Here is a 20,009-nt window from a genome sequence, read left to right on the forward strand (position 1 = left end):
CTTCACTATTACATTGGAGTGGACTAGTATATAATCTGCGCATGCCGGTATAATCATAAAGTTTATGCTCCTTGTAAAAGATAACTTAATTGAGTTCGAAGTTTAGAGAAATAAAGGGAATTATCTATACTATAAAAGGAGCCGTCCGTGCGTGCATCCGTCCGTGTGTGCATCCGTCCGTGCGTGCGAGTTCCACCCATTGATTGGACAGTTCATCTGATTCAACCCACATTTTCTATACTACGAGTTGAACAGGCGATTGAGGGACCATTCAAAAATTACGAAACGCATGGGGCTGGGGGGGGGGAATTGGGGGGAGGGGCATGTGTCCAAGTTTGACGGAGTTCTGCAGAGGCGGAGTGGGTTTGTGTTTCCAGTGCCATTACGTAATGCTAAATCAATCTATGACAACTTTGTTCCAGGCACCCTTTATTTCATGATAGAAGTATTTAATGATGAACGTATTCAATAAATAATTATAAAAGCAAATCGCTTCATTTAAATTCCATCATTGCTTTTTCCATTATTGCTTTTTCCGCAGACAGTTAATCGGATTTGCAAATGAAAGCATTTAAACATATTTAGAAACTAGAAGGGCACTTGGTAGAGCTCATACCTCCACCATGCAATGCCTGATCTATGAGAACATATCGGGCCCAATGCATTTCTGAGACATCGTGCCATAAATCGTTTTTGGCCCTCTCTCTCAAAAGTGAAGAATCGCTTAAAAAAATTCAAGCAGTCAGATCCGGATCTTCACCAAAATCTAACCACTTCGTCTTTGTCACAAACCCAACCTGTCCACAAAATTTCATCTGAATCCGTCCACAACTTTTTGCGATATCGTGCTCACAAACAAACAAACAAACAAACACACAGACAGACAGAAGGGGTGAAAACATAACATCCTTCACCTTCGGTGGTAGAGGTAATGATTACATCACTCCGAGTGATTAGTTCAATGACGTTATAACAGAGATTCCGACTGCTACCTGGTCTTATTGACGGTACAATGTACCACCTTTCCTTATTCAAATATAGTTTGTAGTAACTGAAAAAACAACAGGATAAATAGCATCCTGTGATTAGGGTATGAAATAGGGGGAGGGTGGTGTCTTCATGGAACGTTAAATAATATTTTAGGGGGTGTCTGTTGAAGCGTTACAGAGTGTTAAAGGAGGGGGTGGGGAGGGCGAGTGTCATATTTGGGCAAAAAATATGGTACATAATTTTTGAATGGACCCTGACAGGTTTCTGTGAAGTCAGTGATAGCATGATGGGGAGGTTTTGAGGGCTTTCGGTGTGAGGGAAGGGCATGGGGGTTTTTTCAAAAGCTTGTGTGCGGGGAGTGGATCGATACCTTAGGGGTGTGAGGGTAAGGGTGAGGACTTGGGGTTGAGGGGGCTGGGGGAGAGCAAAGATGGGACATAGTTGGGAATGGGAGGCTGAGGTCTTTTGTTGAGTTGTCAGAATTGCATGTGTGAGTTTACTCACGGTAAGAGTGGTGTGTGTGTGTGTGTGTGTGTGTGTGTGTGTGTGTGTGTGTGTGTGTGTGTGTGTGTGTGTGTGTGTGTGTGTGTGTGTGTGTGTGTGTGTGTGTGTGTGTAACTGTGGGGGAGGAGAGGTGAAGCAATCACCCGACAGATAATAATGCGCTAGTAATTATCAATGTGTGAGCAGAAGTTGAATAGATTTTGTTTACTCTTGAAAATGTGCTTGCTCAATTCTTTCTTCTGTTGGTATCCATGGTGTAAGTTTGAACTCATGTAAAGTATATTTATTGTCAACTCGATGACCCGTGAACCCGTTGGGTTACCGTTGTGACAGCGGTTGATGAAAAAACATCATTTCAAGAAAAAAAAGTTAGCTCCAGCAAACTATACCACTGAGGTTGCTTGCATTGATCAAATACTCTCGAAGAGTACTTGACTGAATCGGGAATTGATTTTTTAATAATTTTTTGTTGCCCCATTTGAACAAAACTTCATACTGCACATCGTACGCGAATGGTGAGTAAGGTGGCCCTAAATTTTTTTGCGCTATCGTGTACCGTTTTGGCTGTATTTTTCGGAACATACATACATACAAGATGAGAGTTTTGGTAATATATACATTGCAAGGGCTATATCGCTCGGCTTAAACTTGTGATTGTATGACAACGAGAAGGTCATTTATAACCTTGGGGCGATGGCACATCATTGCTTCAGGACAGTCATTTTGACCTCTGACACTCTGCCAAGACCCAATCTCATGACATCTTTCTTTATTTGTTCATATTGTGCCATTATCAGACCTAATTATCGTGAACATTCATTAGCTTTTCTGAAAATAAACTGAAATTGTTGTTCCTAAAAACTAAAACATTAACTGCATATCAAATAATTTAAGAATATATTTTCACACATGATGTGCAATGTTGTCATCTTCTTTATCAGTCATTTATGTCATACTTTGCCTCTGCAGCTCTCACTGGATGTCGCAGGAGGAAAGAGGCTTTTTTCACCAAGAGATAATGTAAACTTTGATTTGTCTGGAGAATCAGATTCTTGGGTGGCTGTGGGAGCCGTGGACAAAGCTGCTTATGTTCTTGACAAGAAAAATAAACTTACAGCCAACAAGGTAGGTGGCATGTTCTCTTGGCATAATTGGAGTTAAATTGACTTCTGTCAACATATTTTCACCAAGATCGATAAATATGCTACCTGTGGGCTATTCTGAGCTTTTAACTTATTGATGCAGATGGAGAATGACTGGTATAATAAGATTGGCAACTGGGGTCAGTGAAAAAATTTGTACAAGAAGGTGAAACAGCACAGAGGTGGAATATCAAATGTTCATCTGTCAATTGAGTATTCCTGAGTTGAACATCAATAAACTTACTCCAATTATCCTTCAAGCCATCTCCACTCCAAGAATTTTAGTCTGCCAATTACTTCCAGTGCTCAGTAGCTTCTGCAAGTTGCTCGTAAATATGAAAACGGTGTGCTGCAAAGGTGACTTCACAGGATGTTATATATATATACACACACACACACACACACACACACACACACACACACACACACACACACACACACACACACACACACACACACACACACACACACACACACACACACACACACACACACACACACACACACACACACGTACAGTGCCATCAGAAAGTATTCACACCTCTTAACGTGTTTTGCATTTTGTTGTGTTACAGCCTGAATTTAAAATTGATTAAAGTTTTTTTTTTCACTGATCTACACAAAATACCCCAAAATGACAAAGTGAAATCATGTTTTAGAAATTTTTACAAATCAATTAAAATTGAGAATCTGAAATATTTTGGGTCAATAATTATGCATCCCTTTTGATATGACACTCCAAATTGAGCTCAGGTGCATCCATTTTCCTTTTATTGTCCTTGAGATGTTTCTACAACCTGAATGGAGTCCACCTGTGGACAATTCAATTGATCAGACATAATTTAGAAAGAAACACACCTTTCTATATTTGTTTACACAGTTGATAGTGCTTGTCAGAGCAGAAACTCAACCATGAAATCCAAGGAGCTGTCCGTATAACTCAGTAGATAGAACTGCGAGGAGGAAGAGATCTGGGGAAGGGTATAAAACAATTTCTACAGTGTTGAAAGTTCCCAAGAGCACAGTGAGCTCCATAATTAGGAAATGGAAAGAATGTGGAACGACCCAGACTCTTCCAAGAGCTGGCTGTCCAACCAAACTGAGCAACTGGGCAAGAAGGACCTTGGTCAGTGTGGTATTGGGAGTTACATGAATATTAATGAATGCATGATGAACCGCAACTGATGAGGCAGAACCGAGAGTGATGTGAGCGGGCTGTCGAGTGAGTGGAGCAGGAGGCACCATTAAAAACGGTTCAGCTAAAGATCCTTCTTGTGGGCTGACTTTGCTACACAACATATTGGCGACGAGGATGCCTCACCTTGCTCTTACACCACCTGCTGCATTTTTACCAAGTCCAGGCGAGCCTTCGATACCTTTTACCTCATAGATGCGCATGTTTGAGAACTTCATGCTGGCGGTAAATGATGACGCCGTTTCTGATGCGAGGAAGCACACATTGCTTATACACTGCCTTGGAACTGAAGGGCAGCGTTTATTCTATACCTTCCCAGTTGATGGGGACACGTACTCTGCTGCTCTCGGTGCATTAACAACCTTTTTCATGCCAAAGGTGAATGTTTTTGAATGATATAAGTTCCATCAATGAGCACAGAGGCCGGGTGAATCGACTGCTCAGTTCTTTGCTGCTTTACGTGAGATTGCAGTTAATTGCGAGTTTAGTGACCTCTCTCAGCACACCATTTCATATTTACCAGCAACTTGCAGAAGCGATTCAAGATCAGCACATGGGGAAAACCCTTACAGCTCGTATACGTGAACGGTTGCTTTTGGAACCGGAGCTTACACTGCAGAAAGCCTTGATAATGGCGGGACAAACCGAATCAGCCGTGGCGGAAGCAAAAGCGATTGCATGCAACACGTCGACGTCCTTTCAGGAGGTAAATACAATACCAGCACGTACCAACGGGGGCCAATGCAGACGCGACCCCATCCAAAGGGACACATCAAATGAACCTGCAAACCCAAAATTTTCACAAGCTCGACAGGTATGCCAAGAGAGTACTTGTTATCATTGTGGATCTGCAATGCACTTAGCCAATTACCCCAGATACCCTGCAAAAGATGTACATTGCAGGCGATGTGGCAAAAGTGGACATTTTGCTAAAGTATGTCACAGTAAAGACCACAAATACCAAGTGCCAGATGTGACTGCATAAGGTAGGTCTTTATGTTTGTGATGAAGTTCTTCTGGATATTTTAAATCGACCTCAAAATAATATCCAACTTCAGCTTCATCCAATTCTTTATGAGAGGAGACAACAATGTCTTGTAAACCTTTTTCCTAATGTTTTTCTTTAACCCATTTAAGTTTTCCATAAGGTAAGGGTTGAGACATAGCTCACCCATACAAATTGTTAGCATCATAATACATCAGGTAAGAGTTGTCCTCATTCTTATTATAATCAGGAAGATATTTTTTATTTGCTTTAGCATATCTCTTGGAACATACTTGAGATATTCCTCCTCTTTTAGCCTTCTCTGTCATTAAAAGCATTTCTATATCACTGATTAATTCCAAATTTTGTTTTGTCATTTTTAACACAGCACTCCATGCCAAACCCGGGGCTGTGTAATAGTGAACGGGGTCCAATCCATAAGAATTTTTTATTATTTTATATACTGTTCTAAAAGTTTCAAACACATCAGCCAAAAACAATTCATCAGTTTTAAGATACAAATCATGATATTCTCCAAGATTCTTTATATTAAACTTCTCCCAAACCTTTTTAGCTTGTGTATAATCTCTATCGGAAATATGAGTTTTACTCAACTTGCCATAGAAACTTTCCCTTGAAGGAAGTTGTGTTTCTTTAAACTTCTCAAATGAATCCATATACTCATACGGAAATATTCCCTTTTGTGATAAGAGATCAATCTCTTCTTGATTTGAGAGATGTGATTTAAGATTCGGTAAGTTTTTAATGTTTGATGCTAAGTTAGATAATGGACTTGCCATAAACTTGTATGTGTCAAGAAATCTGATATGGGTTATGGGGGATGTATGAATTGTTTTTGTGAATGAGATGTATTTTTGATCTGTGTTAGGAATGGAAGAAATATCTCCAGATGTCTTTGAAAGTTCATTTATAAATATATTTGTGTGTCATAGTGAGCGTTGTTGTGAAGAAAGACAGGAATAAAGTTTGGGGGCTTGTAATTAAGATTACAACGGGAATGAGCTGGACCTCTATATTTACCAGTAAGATGACAGTGATCCCTAACTTAGACCTCTCCCTCAATTTTTTCCTCACAAATATGACAGATACTGTTCTTTCTAAATTCATTTTTCTCTCCCTATGTTAATGACATTGGTTTATAGGTTTTAACCATTATTTCTCTTAGTCTTGTACAGTCTTTTTCCAATAGTCTTACAAACTCCTCTGAGGCATCTTCTCCTCTATAAAGTTCTAACTTGTTGTGTTCATCACCAACAGATGATTTGATATAACAACAGAAACCACAAGGAGTATGTTTTTGATATTTATTTGTGTATGATTTATTTGGATTTGGAGAAACAGCATCTATCTTTTCAAGGATACTTTCTAAATCAGCATATATCACAAACGGATGTTTTATAGATTTGTTTAAATCTTTGAATGATATGTTTGAACCTGCTTTTGGTAAATTTATGGTTGATTTAATCGTTTTTTGTGTGAAAGGAGTTGAGACATCTCTTACAAGGATATGTTTTCCATTTTCTCTTGTATAGTTGTGATTTGGTTAATCTTGATAAATTTTTGATGAAAGCATAATGTGATTTTTTTCCTTTGAAGTAAAGTAGAGAAGGTCAATGTGTGTTTCATCATTTTTATAGTTTGAATTTTTTAATATCTGAACTTTGTTTGTATCCGTTAATCTATATATATTAACAGATAGATTATTCATTTTCTCAAATTTAGGAATATCTCTCAATAACATTGGAAACTTTAAATCTTTAACATTTAATGTATTCCCATATTTCTTATAATGTTCAACCCTTTCAGGATTCAATTTTGGAGGATGTAAGTGAGCAAGAACAGACCATTGAAAACATTTATTATCTATGTTTTGAATATTAACAACCGCTTTCTTAAGTTTTATATCTTTTGGTAAATCAATATAAGAAGAAGCTTGAAGAGGATCTGATTTTAAGTTGTGTATATCTAAAAAGATTATTTTTGTAATCGTAAATCCACGACCAACTGCAGTGTTATCAACATCTTGTTCTTGTTCTTGTCTCTGGAGTTCATCGTAAACATCACATCTTACAAAATCTTGAAATGAAGAGATAAAGTGAGGGTTTGTCCTCATATAGGGAGTAGTTTCATCGCCTTGTCTTACCATATTCAATTTTACTCCCATATAAAACTTAAAAGTTTTCATTTCACTTCATGTGTTTTTAATTATAGTTTCAATACTTTGTTTAACCATATCAACAGCTTCCATGATTGAAGATGGTCCAAGGTCTTGAAAGCGAAACAATCTTATTTTTATATGCCCTATAAATGCCCTATCAGTGTTTTCAATGGAGAATTAAGTGGCACCTTCCCTTTCTTCATTGTTCTTGTGTTTGCGTGATTGAAGGTGTTTATTATAATTTTTAAAAAAGAATATCATTATCGCATCTATCACAATGTTTTGTTTCTTGGTCAAGTGGAGATATTTGTCTGAAAAGATGGAATGTGTGTTTGTTGGTTTGAAGGTGTTTTTTATTGGTTCACGAGTCAGTAAGTTACCACTATATTCGTTATGGGTGTGTGTCTGTCTGTCTGTCTGTCTGTCTGTCCCGAGCATAGATCCATGGGGTTTGATCCGATCTTGATAAAATTAGGGTGCGAGGTTTGTATCATGATCTAGTTGTGTTTTCCAGAGAATGGGCATGCTGCGCCCATTATGGGTGGAGCCACGCCCAAAAAACTTGTTTTGAATGAAAGTTGGTATGCAAGTAGTGCTCTTTGAGTACTGAAACTTTCATCATTTACGTTTTTCCCGATTCCCGCCAGTTTGCCCGTGGCGTCCCCTTGAAGGTCAAAAAATAAAAAAGGCGAACCGTGTACATTGCTCGTGAACCATCGCAGTCTCCAGACTTGTCTGTGCTTAAAACCATTTTATCCTCCAACTTTTTTCACTTAATAAATACAATGTATCAAGACACAAAAGACAAGTTTCAATCAATCTCTTCATTTGTAAAAGATACTGAGAAATATGTCAAGGATGTAAAATTGAATAAAGATAAATATAACAACTATTGGATAAAAACAATTATGGTGAATAATATGAGTTCTTCAATTTCCTTCAGTGGAAGGGCTTTTGGTATATCTGGAAGAACATCAATGAAAGTAGCTCCAACAAAAGTTTCTCCTCTCCTTCTGGCAATATATTCAAAACTATAAAAAGCAATGAAACAAGAAAAAGTATCAAAAAAGAAAAACCGTATGGATGAAGCTTTAGAATGAAAAGATAAGACCATCTGTAATATGCAAGGAGAAATTTGTATTTTTTTCAACAGCCCTAAAGATGTAAATCCTGATGAAATAAAGGAGTTAATATATCAGCTGAAATGACATTTCATTCAATAGTAGTTAAGGATCATTTTTAAATTACCTTTAATATAAAAAAATGTAGTAGTTGAATCTGTTAATGAAAAAAAGTATATAGATATATATGGTAATTTGTTTTCTACAAATTAAATGTGTCATTATTCAACTGAAGATTTTGAAGTTTATGAGAGTGATGCTAGTATCTCTGTTGGAACAGAAGACAGTTATGATTCCGAAAGTTTATGTTCAAACGATAGCTATGAAAGTAGTTTTAGAGATGATTGTGAAAGCACCAATGAAAGTACTGAAGATGATACTGAAGATGAATTTTATTTGAAGTAAAGTTTTACTTTATAAATATGAATAGTATACTAGATCTTGAGCCCCTTGAATTCCCTGATTCTCCATATGACAAATTTGAGAATTGTCCTGCATGTGATCGAGTGTGATTAAACACAGAGTCAAAAGCTTATAAACAATGTATATTTTGTGATTATCTTCTAATTAATGATAATAAAAAATATAAAAAGGAATATAATTATTTTAGATTTACACCAAAAATGAATTACTTTACAAGATTGATTCGAGAAATGAATGTAAAGTATGAGGGTGATAACACATCTTTCCTTGCAATGGAAGAAACTGAACGTATTCGAGAAATGTTCAAAGGATTGTTGTTATATATTATTCACGATTGCCATTTTCAGGGAAATATCAACACAAGATATTGTATCAATAAAATAATGGATTATCTTGAAATTAAACCCGAATTTAGGATAAAATATAGAGTTTCTAAAAAGGCCAATAATAAATTAAATAACCTGTTTTCCAAATATATAAATGAATGATTTTTTACCCATTTGGGAAAATAAGATAAAATTTAACAACCATAAAAATCTTCCAAATTCATTGAGATGTCTCATAGTTGGTTCAAGCGCATGTGGAAAAACTGCTTACTTTTAAAGAAGCTCCTAACTCCCAACTTTTTGGATTATGACAATTTAATAATTTTCACAAAGTCGAGTTTTCAACCTGAGTATCAACTACTCTCACAAGGTTTTAATGCTGGTCTTCAAAAAGAAGATATAATCGGTTTATTTAAACTTCAAAACAAACTAAATGATTACAACATTGAAGATATAATACAACTATTTTGTGATACACAGAGATATAAAAAGAAATCAAAGCCGATAACTTGTATTCTTCCTGATAATACGGATGATATACTTTCTCCCCAAGATTTGGATAAATCAAAACAGAACCTCATTATCTTTGATGATTGTGTTCATGAGAGAAACCAAACGGTAATGGATAGTGACTACACAAGAGGGAGACATTCTTCTTGTAATTGTATTTATCTTAGTCAATCATACTTTCAACTCCCTCGTCGCTTCATAAGAAACAATGCTAATACTTTTGTTTTATTCAAGTTTAATTCGATAGATATAAACAATTTTTGGAGAGACAATTGTTCTACATTATGTAGTAAAAAGGAATTTGGGGATTATATGAAGCACATGATTGAAAAATATAAATATATTGTTGTGAAACAAGATGAGATATTAAGGGATGTATTTTTTATTTTATAAACAATTACATATATAAATGACAACTATTATTATAAATCTTGTGGGTAAATCTGCTTCTTGAAAAAAGTTTCATAAATCAAGGTTCTTGAATAGTACAAATGAGAATATTTTTAATTTGCTTAAAAAACACCCCGTGATAAGCATTGTATCAACAACAACGAGAGCAATAAGACCTGGAGAAGTAGAAGGTGAAGATTATTACTATATTTCAGTAGAGGAACATATGCGATTGAGGAATGAAGGCCAAATATTTGAGGTGGATTCTCATGGTATAACAAAATATTCACATTGTAAGAGCAAGTTAAAGAAACTAAAATCTGGTGGTCTTGGGATATTAGAAACTAATCCAGAAGGAAGGAGACAAATTATTAAACATCTGAGTGGTAATGGGGTTAAGATTTTATCATTCGGTTTTGATGTTGATGAAGAAACTCAACGCAAACGTATGAAAAGCAGAGATACAAGTATTAGTGAAGAAGAAATTACAACTCGTATTAATGTTAATAAAGAATTTGATGAAATATTTAAAGAAAAGGATTTATTTGAACACATCTACTTTAATGATGAAGAAAAGGAAAATTTCCCTGTTGACCTTTATAATTCAGTGAATGAAATTTTCCAATAAATAAATGGATGCGAAAGAAAGAGCAAGAAGATTTAAGGAGCATCAAGAGTTGGTTTCAAAAGTTGTAAAACAACAGGAAGACATAAAGAAGAAACACAGACAGAAACTAACGGGTGAAGAAGCATTTGAAAGAAAACAAGAGAATTTTTTTCAACCACTTTAAAAAACCTCCCAAGAAAAAATAATAGATGTTTCCACAGTTCCCACTATAGAATACGCTCCTAAAAAAACTTCAAATGTTAAAAGATTTCAGTCAAATGATGGAAGAAGAATTCGAACATATAGGAGAATTAGAATATGATGATGAAGGATTATTTCAACAACTGGAAGAGATTAATCACCCCCCCCCCTGATTATATTGTGAATGTTCTTCAAAACAATGAATATTCAGCAGATTCAAAAACCAAAGCAGGACTCATTCCAACAGAACAACCAGCAATATTTCATCTTGTTCAAGAAAAGTATTGATATTTAATGATGAATTAAGGTTCTTGAGTTCTGTTCAACCCCCTGTTAAATTAGCCCCCAGATTTATGTTTCTTCTCACAAAAGATGGAAGACAAGGTTCAACTGTGAGGGATGAATCAAAGTATGTTGATAAACCATTGGATATGAAAAATAATGGTGCTGGAGTATATATTGATCTGCTGGACTCTCTTAATTATAGGGTGAGTCTATCTGGTAAAAGTAGGAAGAATGAGAAGGAGAAAGACATTATTTTGGCTTTAAGTAGCCTTGGTTCAGGTGTTCGTTTTCTTCCAAATGACCATCACAATTAGTTAATAGACTGTTATTGCTGTGAGGTAGTAAGAAGGCTGGAAATAACAATTGTTTTAATGAAGCATCAGCCATTTTAGACCAGTTGATGAACATGAAAATAATTAATAAATGTCAATACAAAGGCATTTTATCTCATATTAAATAAGATGAGAAGCACAATCCTGAGTTTCAATTTCACAACAAGCGACCACACATCTTCATTCCCATACCCACTACAACTTGACTCAACAAAAGAATATGAGGCGTATTTATTGTCCATGGAAAATTATAATACCTTATTTAATATCACCGAGAAAAATGACAAGTTTAGTTATAATCCGGGAAGTGGATACAAAACGATAATAGTTTCACCCAGAGCATATGAGATTTTTCAAATATCTTTCAAAATTGCTCGTCTTATGAAAAAACAGGGTGATGAACCAAAAAATATTCTTATAGATATTCAAAAACATACTTCAAAATCAATGATTAAACTTAAAAATAACTACAAGGTTGATTTCACAATTGATTATTCATTTCGAGAGTTATTTGGTTTCTCCTCAAAAAAGATTGAAACTAATGGGACGTCTTACAGTGGTAATGTCATTCAAATATCCTCAGGCATAAATTCGGTATTAATTCACTGTGATTTGATTGATGGCCATTATAATGATGGAATAAGAACAAATACAACATTTTCATTCAGCGCATACTCAACCCAATTGGTTATAAATTCAATATAGAACCCAAAAATCTGGTTTATCTACCTGTGTCAGGAAAAACCATAGACAGAGTAAATTTTAGGATAACCGACCAAGATAATTCCATGATTTGTTTTAATGGAGAAATTATATCAATCAAAATTCACCAACGTGAAGTTTTCCAAGAAATAAATACGATGGTTATTGTGAGGAAACACGAGTTGGGAAAATATAAAATAATTACAGGGGATGGGACATTCCTTTCCCCATACGACAAGCGTGAAGGTATGTATCTTGGTAGAGGATACTATATGCCGAAGAGACAAAGGGGTGTCTGACATCAATTTAGAAAAAAAGGAGATGGGATAATTGATACTCTAATGGGTAGAGGTTCAACTATTCTGAAACATAAAGACCTAATTGGTTCAACTGATTCTGCTGTGGGAAATGTAGCGGGTGCTATAAAGAGTATAAAAGATGCCCAAAAGGAATCTCATAAATTACAAGCAAATAAATAAATTAAGAAAGGCAAAACTCAGTTGTCTCCCCAAGAACGACAGAAAATAATTCGAATACTTGGGTCAGGGTTTCAAAAGTTTTAACATCTTTTTTCCTGAACAAATACAAGTATGGAAGCAATTGATACTATCTATGATTTGGATGATACCATTGTCATCTCAAACTCTACTAAAAAAGAAGACGACTTCAAGGTAAATGCAATAACTGGAACAGACTGGAATGCAAATGGAACAAAAAGTTTTGGAATAAATCATCAACAAACTTATTTGAATCTAGCCGAAAGTTTCTTGTTGTGTAAATTTACATTCCCAAAGGCTGTGACTAACACAAACGCTACACTCGTAAATTATTTCTTCTGGAAAATGTTTGATAGTGTTCGTTTGTACATTGGAACACAAGAAGTTGAATCGGATGATTATGTCTCTGCTGCATCTGAAATGATGAAATTTACACTATATTCATTTCGTGATAGAATGGGAAAGGGGGCTGTCGAAGGTTTTATTCCTGATATGTCATCGGGAACAAACACAGACCCTGGATATAGTCAAAGGAAAGGAATGCATAATGATGATACAAAAGCAGACAATAATTTTACTGTGTCAGTTCCTTTTAAAGGTATATTTGGATTTTGTGATCATGATAAAGTTCTGTATGGTCTTAAAATTGGATTTCAACTGTAAAGGAATGATAATGAAAATAGGTTGCGTTTTGGTGTGGCTAATTCTTTTGCTGCTCAGAATAAATTTGTTATTGATGAAATTAGTTGGTAAATTAGTGAATATACTCCTAATCTTAAAACAGAAGAGATGTTGAATAGAAGACAACTCAAAGAAGCCACTCAATGTATCATATCTTAAAAGAAGATGTCAACACGTTAAACTGAACCAAACCACTTACACGTGGAATTTGGGTGTTCTGGAAGGAATGCCATGATATCTGTGGCTCATTTAAAAAAAAAAACAGATGGTGATACTGCAACTGATAAGAATAATGCATTGAGTGATAATGTGAAGGTGAAACAACTTTGCGTTTCTCTAGATGGAACATTTTATCCACAAGATAGATTGGAAATTAATTGGGAAAAAAATGATTATGCTGAAGCATACAAGTCTTACCAAAAGGTGTGTGAAAGCAATGGAAATAAATAACCTATTTTGGATATGACAACATTTAAAAGTCTGTATACAATCTATGCGCTTGACCTGAGCGCTCAAAAGGAAACTATAAAGTCGAATCAAGTGGATACTTCCCTATACATTGAAAGAGGAAAGAGTGAAGAAGTTGATACATATTGTTTGCTTTTGGAAGAAACAGAATTGCAGATTAATACAGATAATGGTGTTATGATTAGTCTCATAATTTTTTGAGAAATAAATTAGTAGTAAAGTGCCAACTGGGTATATGTTAATCAAATCAATCTTCATAAACTATCATCTTGTGTTCAAAATCAAAAGCCTTGTATGATTAACGTTAAAACAATTCAGAGAAAAGGAGCAATAAGAATTGATGTTTTGCTCACAAGAGAACAGGTGAAAATCTTGAACGATACTGGCTCACTTAAAATTAAAATGTCAAAACCATTGTTGAAGAAATGTATATTAATATTTCGGCACGCCCCTTTCTTTGTTCCACCATCAGATTTTTGTTACTGCATGAAATGAAACAAGATTTGGCACATATACTGATGATATTATTGTCTTCCTTAAGAGGCCCCTCAAAATTCGTTTTGATGCATTTTCACAAACTCCAACGGATTCCATTCAAATTCGGTACGATTATGGCTTTTAGTCCAACTTAGGTCATTGGCTATAAATTTTTTCCATAACACTTCCGATATTCGAAAAAATCGATAAATCGATATCCCTTATGGGATTTTCCATTCAAATCCACTCAAGGTTAAGGCCTACAGGGGACGCAAATTTCCACTTTGCCCCGGGCGCTGTTTACCTCCGCTACGCCAAGCTGTTAGGGTTAGGGTTTGGGTTTGGGTTAGGGTTAGGGTTAGCTACCCTAACCCTAACCCTAACCCTTACAGCTAACCCTAACTCTAACCCTAACCACTAACCCTAACCCTAACTGCAACCCTAACCCTAACCCTAACCGCTAACCCCTAACCCCTAACTGCTAACCGCTAACCGCTAACAGCTATTCAGGAAATTTGCAAGAAAGCCCGGGCAACGCCGGGCATTACTACTAGTATTCAATAAGAGAGACGAGTGGAGGATTTCTCCCATTTCTAATTCCTTTATTTGCTGGTTTAAGTGCGGCTGGAGCATTGACGGGTGGTATTTCAGCAGCGGTGAAAACTGCCAACGAAAGAAGGCTCAACTCCGGGCTCAAAAATAATTGGAAAGACATAACAAAGAGTTGGAGAAAAAAATTAGTGGAAGTGGTGTAATTGTCGATTTTGCTGAAAAACTTGAGAGTCTGCCTGATAAAGCGAGATTGTTAGTTGGAGATATGCTTTCTTCTATTGCACAAGCAGGTGTAAAATTAACTAAAAGGGATAATGGATTATATCTTTCTAATCAATAAATGAGCATTGATGAGTGGTTTAAAGAATTTGGAAAGAATACAACATCAAATTTAGAACTTGTCAAATATTGTAAGAAATTAAAATTTCATAATGTGGTTATTTGTATGAGAGATGAATTAACAAACTTGCCAAAACATACAAAGAATATTATTATGAACTTAGAAGATAATAATGGGAACGGTTCTCATTGGGTTTGTATTTTTAATAGTCAAGACAAATATTATTTTGATAGTTTTGGTCTTCCACCACCTGTTGAAGTAATACAATTCTTACAGAATGGTGTTTATCAAACATTTAAAGTCCAAGAATTAAATTCCAAGTGTTGTGGTCAATTATGTCTATATGTGTTATTTCAACTCAACAAAAATTAATTTTTTACTGACATTATTTTAAATCTAATATAAATGACATATTAATATGTTGGTAAAGTTGGTTCTATCTTTGGTGTATCCCAAGAACTGGATATTGATTTATCAAATTATTACACAAAGGCACAGGCTGAACGATAGAAATATAGTATAGCAAAAAATATTAATGTGAAAAATTGTTATAAATTAATAAATTATCCAAGCCCGACTGACGAGAATGATTGGTGAGATTAAGTGATTTATCACAATATATATCCTTAAATAAAATGGCCGTGTATTCCAAAGATACAGAAGTGTTGATTTTATCTCCAGGTCATACAGAATTCACAGTTCCAATTAAAATAAACTTTTATAAAGAAGGGAATATCATTTGTATGAGAATAGAACAATGGGGATATGATATGAATGATTTAGGGTATAATTGGTCATTTAAAAAGTAACCTCGAAGAACTGGAAGATTTACATCAGTCTCGTAAGGAAGAATATTATCCACTTGGTGCCGAGAATGAGTTTTGTCGAAGCATGATTAGCAAACAACAAATAAAATAATTTAATAAGGGTAAAATCAATGATGGTTTTGCCATAGTTTATATCTTGAACACACAAAGAACAGGATTATATATAATAAGTAAGGAAATACAACATGATTTAACTATGGGAAGATGGGGAGGTATTTCCTGTCATTATATTAATCTGTCATATATTTCTAATACTAAATGACAGCAAGGTTTCAAGAAAATTATCATTTCTGTGTCCAAGCATACCTTCAAGAAAAGGGTATTCGGTATTTTAATAAATTTGTTCCACAACATCAGAATGAGGTATTTTCAATAAAAGATTGGTTTTATAATGATGTTAATAAACCAACAACTGGATTTAATTAAAATGTTAAATAATGAAAAAATTTTTAAGTTAAGAAAACACAAGGCTCTTTTAGAAATTCAGAAGAAATTTTATTGGTTTCCTGTTGTAAAAATTTTGATTTTGGATACAGGAATAACAAGAAATCCTGATGAATATATGTATGCTATTCTATGGGGTGAAAGTGATTCAACGACAGTAAGGGACGAGGAAGGAGTTGAAGAAACTGAGACAAAGAAGGAGAAGGAAGAGAAGGAGAAAGAGAAGAGAAGGGGGCAAGGGAGAAGAGAGAGGAGGAGGAGAGGGAGAGGGAGGAAAGAGAGAGAATAAATAAATAAATAGAAATATATGGAAACTGTGGTGTATTGGGGGCAGAGCACAATGCGGGGAGTGTTGTGGAGGTGTGGTTTTGGTGGTCACGTGTTCGCAAGGCATATAGGTGTTTGCGCCGCTTGAGGCGTGTGTCTCGTCTGCAGTAGTGTGCATTCGGACGGGCAATAAACAGAGTTCGACAACCCTCACGACTATCCGAGTCCCACTGCCCTCCGGACACTACAGAAACCAGTGACATTAGAAAAAGATTGGGGGTATAACAGAAAATATATAAATCTCAACGCACCGAGGAGGAAAACAAAGAATTGACAAGTCTATTACAAATATTTGCGTCAAGACTATTAACATCGTTTTCCTTGGTGTGATTGAGATTTTTTTTTCTTAAATAAATGGAGGAGAGAGTGAAGACATTTCTGAGGATTCTTTATGTTTTAAAAATTAAGATACAAATGTGCATGTTGGAAACTAAAAAGGTTTTCGCACTCTGTAGGAATTTTTCTCATAAATAAATGAGTTATTGTCTCAAATGTAGAAAGAAAAGTAATACTAAAAAATCTCATATTTTAAAAGTAAAAATAACAGAGTTATACAAAAAGGCATATGTTCGGTGTGTGGCTCTAAAAAGAGTAAATTTATCTACAAACACAAACATGGGGGAGATATACAAAAGTTTTTATTAGGAAGTACATTTACAATGACTGGAATTACAGGGGAATTACATCTACCAGGGTGTTCTTTCTGTGGTCCAGGAACAAACTTGAATAAAAGATTAGATGAGGCTGACAATCCTAAACCGTGGAGCAAACCTATCAATAGGGTTGATGAAGTGTGCACGAGGCACAATATTGATTATGGAAATACCACGACGTTGGAAGAAAACATGAAGCCGATAGCGAAATGTTGTATAATTTATCTCTGATACAAAATCCAACTTTGAGGGAAAAAGTTGATAAGTTCATCGTGAAGAAGATGATCGGTGCTAAATTGAAACTTGGGCTTGGAAATTCAAAAAACTTATAGGCTCTAATGATGTCATTAAGATTGAAGAGCAATTAGCTGATGAATTACATCAACCAATAATCACAAAGTTTCATAGAAGGAAGGTTTATTCCAAGGAAGTTGATTATATCTGGTCCGCTGATTTGATTGAACTCAATAATGATAAGGGGTACAACTATGCTTTAACCGTTATTGATTTGAGGAGTAGATATGTGTGGGTTGTCCCTTTAAAAAACAAAACAGGTAATACTCTTATGTTAGCCTTTCAACATATATTTAATAAAAGTAAGAGAAAACCTAAAAAATTGTGGACTGATGAGGGTAGAGAGTTTTATAACAAGACATTTATGAATTTTCTTTAAAATAACAGCATTACATTGTACAGCACCTTTAATGAAGGAAAAGCGGTTGTTATTGAGCGCTTCAATCGCACTTTAAAAGAGAGACTATATAAAAAAATTCACTCAACTCTGTTCTCAAAAATGGGTATCTTTAATTCAGGACATTGTAGATAAGTATTATGATACAATCCACACCTCAACGAATACTGAACCATCAGAAACATTTACAAAATTAGAATATGAAAAAGAGATTAATGTCAGCCTAAATTCAAAGTTGGTGATATAATAGGAACATACAGGTGGAAATTTCATTTTGTAAAAGGTTATACTAAACAATGGACAAATGAGCTTTTTAAAATTGTTGATGTCCTAGATACAGTACCTTGGACCTATAAGGTATATGACTTAGAAGGTGAAGATATTTTGGGTTCATTTTATTCACAGGAATTGCAAAAGACAAAGATAAGAAATATAAAAATATATATATTTGATGCCACCCCTTTTTTCACTCCGCCCCTTTTTGACTATGCCCACGCAAACCCCACCCACAAAAGCCCCATCCACAAAAGCCACATCCACACAATCCCCACCCACGCAAACACCACCCACCCACGCAAGGTCCACCCACGCAAACACCACCCACATAAGCCACATCCACATCCATCATATCCACATAATTAGTGATTAGTTAATTAGTTCCACACACATGTTTATTCAATTTAAAAAATTGCTTCACCCACACAAACCACATCCACACAAGCCCCACCCATCCACACAAGCTCCACCCACAGAAACCCTGCCCACCCACACAAGCCCCACCCCTCCCCTTCCCCTTCCCCTTGTACACCCCCACCTTTGACCCACCACACCCCTTCATCCCACCCCCACCCTTCCCCACACACACAGGGAGGGAAGGGGTGGGATGAAGGGGTGTGGTGGGTCGTTGGGGGAGCGCAACTACCCACCCCTCCCCTCCTTTGCACTTCCTTTATTCTTTTTTTATAATTAAGAATTAAATAATTGAAAGCAAAGCAAATATAATTAATCAAGACTGAAAATATTAAGCATTTTTCTTTGGGTAAATATTCAGTTGCGAGAATGGACGATCTTTCCCAGCAGTCTGCTTCAGATGTCTTGTGATTTTGAAACTTGGACATCATTTTCTGTTTAAAATAAGAGGAACCCCATTAGAGCATATAAAGATGATTATGTAGTGATATTAATAAAATAGTAAATAAATAAATAACTAAATAATAATTTAAAAAACATTTACCTCCAGAAGATAGTGTTGTGTCAGATTCCTCTAGAAGAATCTTACGTTGTGTGTTTGAACTGAAAAAAAAAAAAAATGAGTCAAGGACAGACACACACACACACACACACACACACACACACACACACACACACACACACACACACACACACACACACACACACACACACACACACACACACACACACAGACACACACACACACACACACACACACACACACACACACTCGCACACACACATATATATGTGTGTTTCTCACCTTGGACTCGACTCGTTCAAGGTCAGATCACGTGAGAGCAATTCTTTCCGGTCAACAATAATATCGTTCAGTTCATTTCGAAACGATTGAATATCTTGAAGGAAGTCATTCATTTTTTGCAACTCATCGTGATATGCAAACGCCTCGGGTTCCGAATCAGTTATCAACGATGTTCTTATTGGGGGCAACCTGTTAGAACAAACATATATATATATATATATATATATATATATATATATATATATATATATATATATATATATATATATATATATATATATATATATATATATATATATATATATATTACTCGTATCGTGATTTAATTAATAAAATCAATTGCTTCACTGTCATTCTCAGAGGAAGCCGGACTTTACAACACACACACACACACACACACACACACACACACACACACACACACACACACACACACACACACACACACACACACACACACACACACACACACACACCCAACCCAGCACGTATTGTCACGCACATAACCGGCCCACCTGGCATATATATATATATATATATATATATATATATATATATATATATATATATATATATATATATATATATATATATATATATATATATATATATATATATATATATATATATATATATATATATACATATATATATATATATATATA

General features: G+C 35.3%; 1 protein-coding gene across 1 annotated transcript in view; it reads left to right on the forward strand.

Moving 5' to 3' along the window:
• LOC147019826 (complement C3) overlaps positions 1 to 20,009 on the forward strand; it is a 271,920-nt gene that overhangs the window by 60,177 nt on the left and 191,734 nt on the right. The window contains exon 14 of the mRNA XM_085894593.1: positions 2,464 to 2,619. Within this exon, the coding sequence (XP_085750719.1) occupies positions 2,464 to 2,619 (156 nt within the window). The remainder of the gene's footprint in view (positions 1 to 2,463; positions 2,620 to 20,009) is intronic.

The sequence above is a fragment of the Eptatretus burgeri genome, chromosome 9, assembly GCF_056783735.1.
Source record: "Eptatretus burgeri isolate ZD-2024b chromosome 9, Ebu_testis_v1, whole genome shotgun sequence".
NCBI classification, from domain to species: domain Eukaryota; kingdom Metazoa; phylum Chordata; class Myxini; order Myxiniformes; family Myxinidae; genus Eptatretus; species Eptatretus burgeri.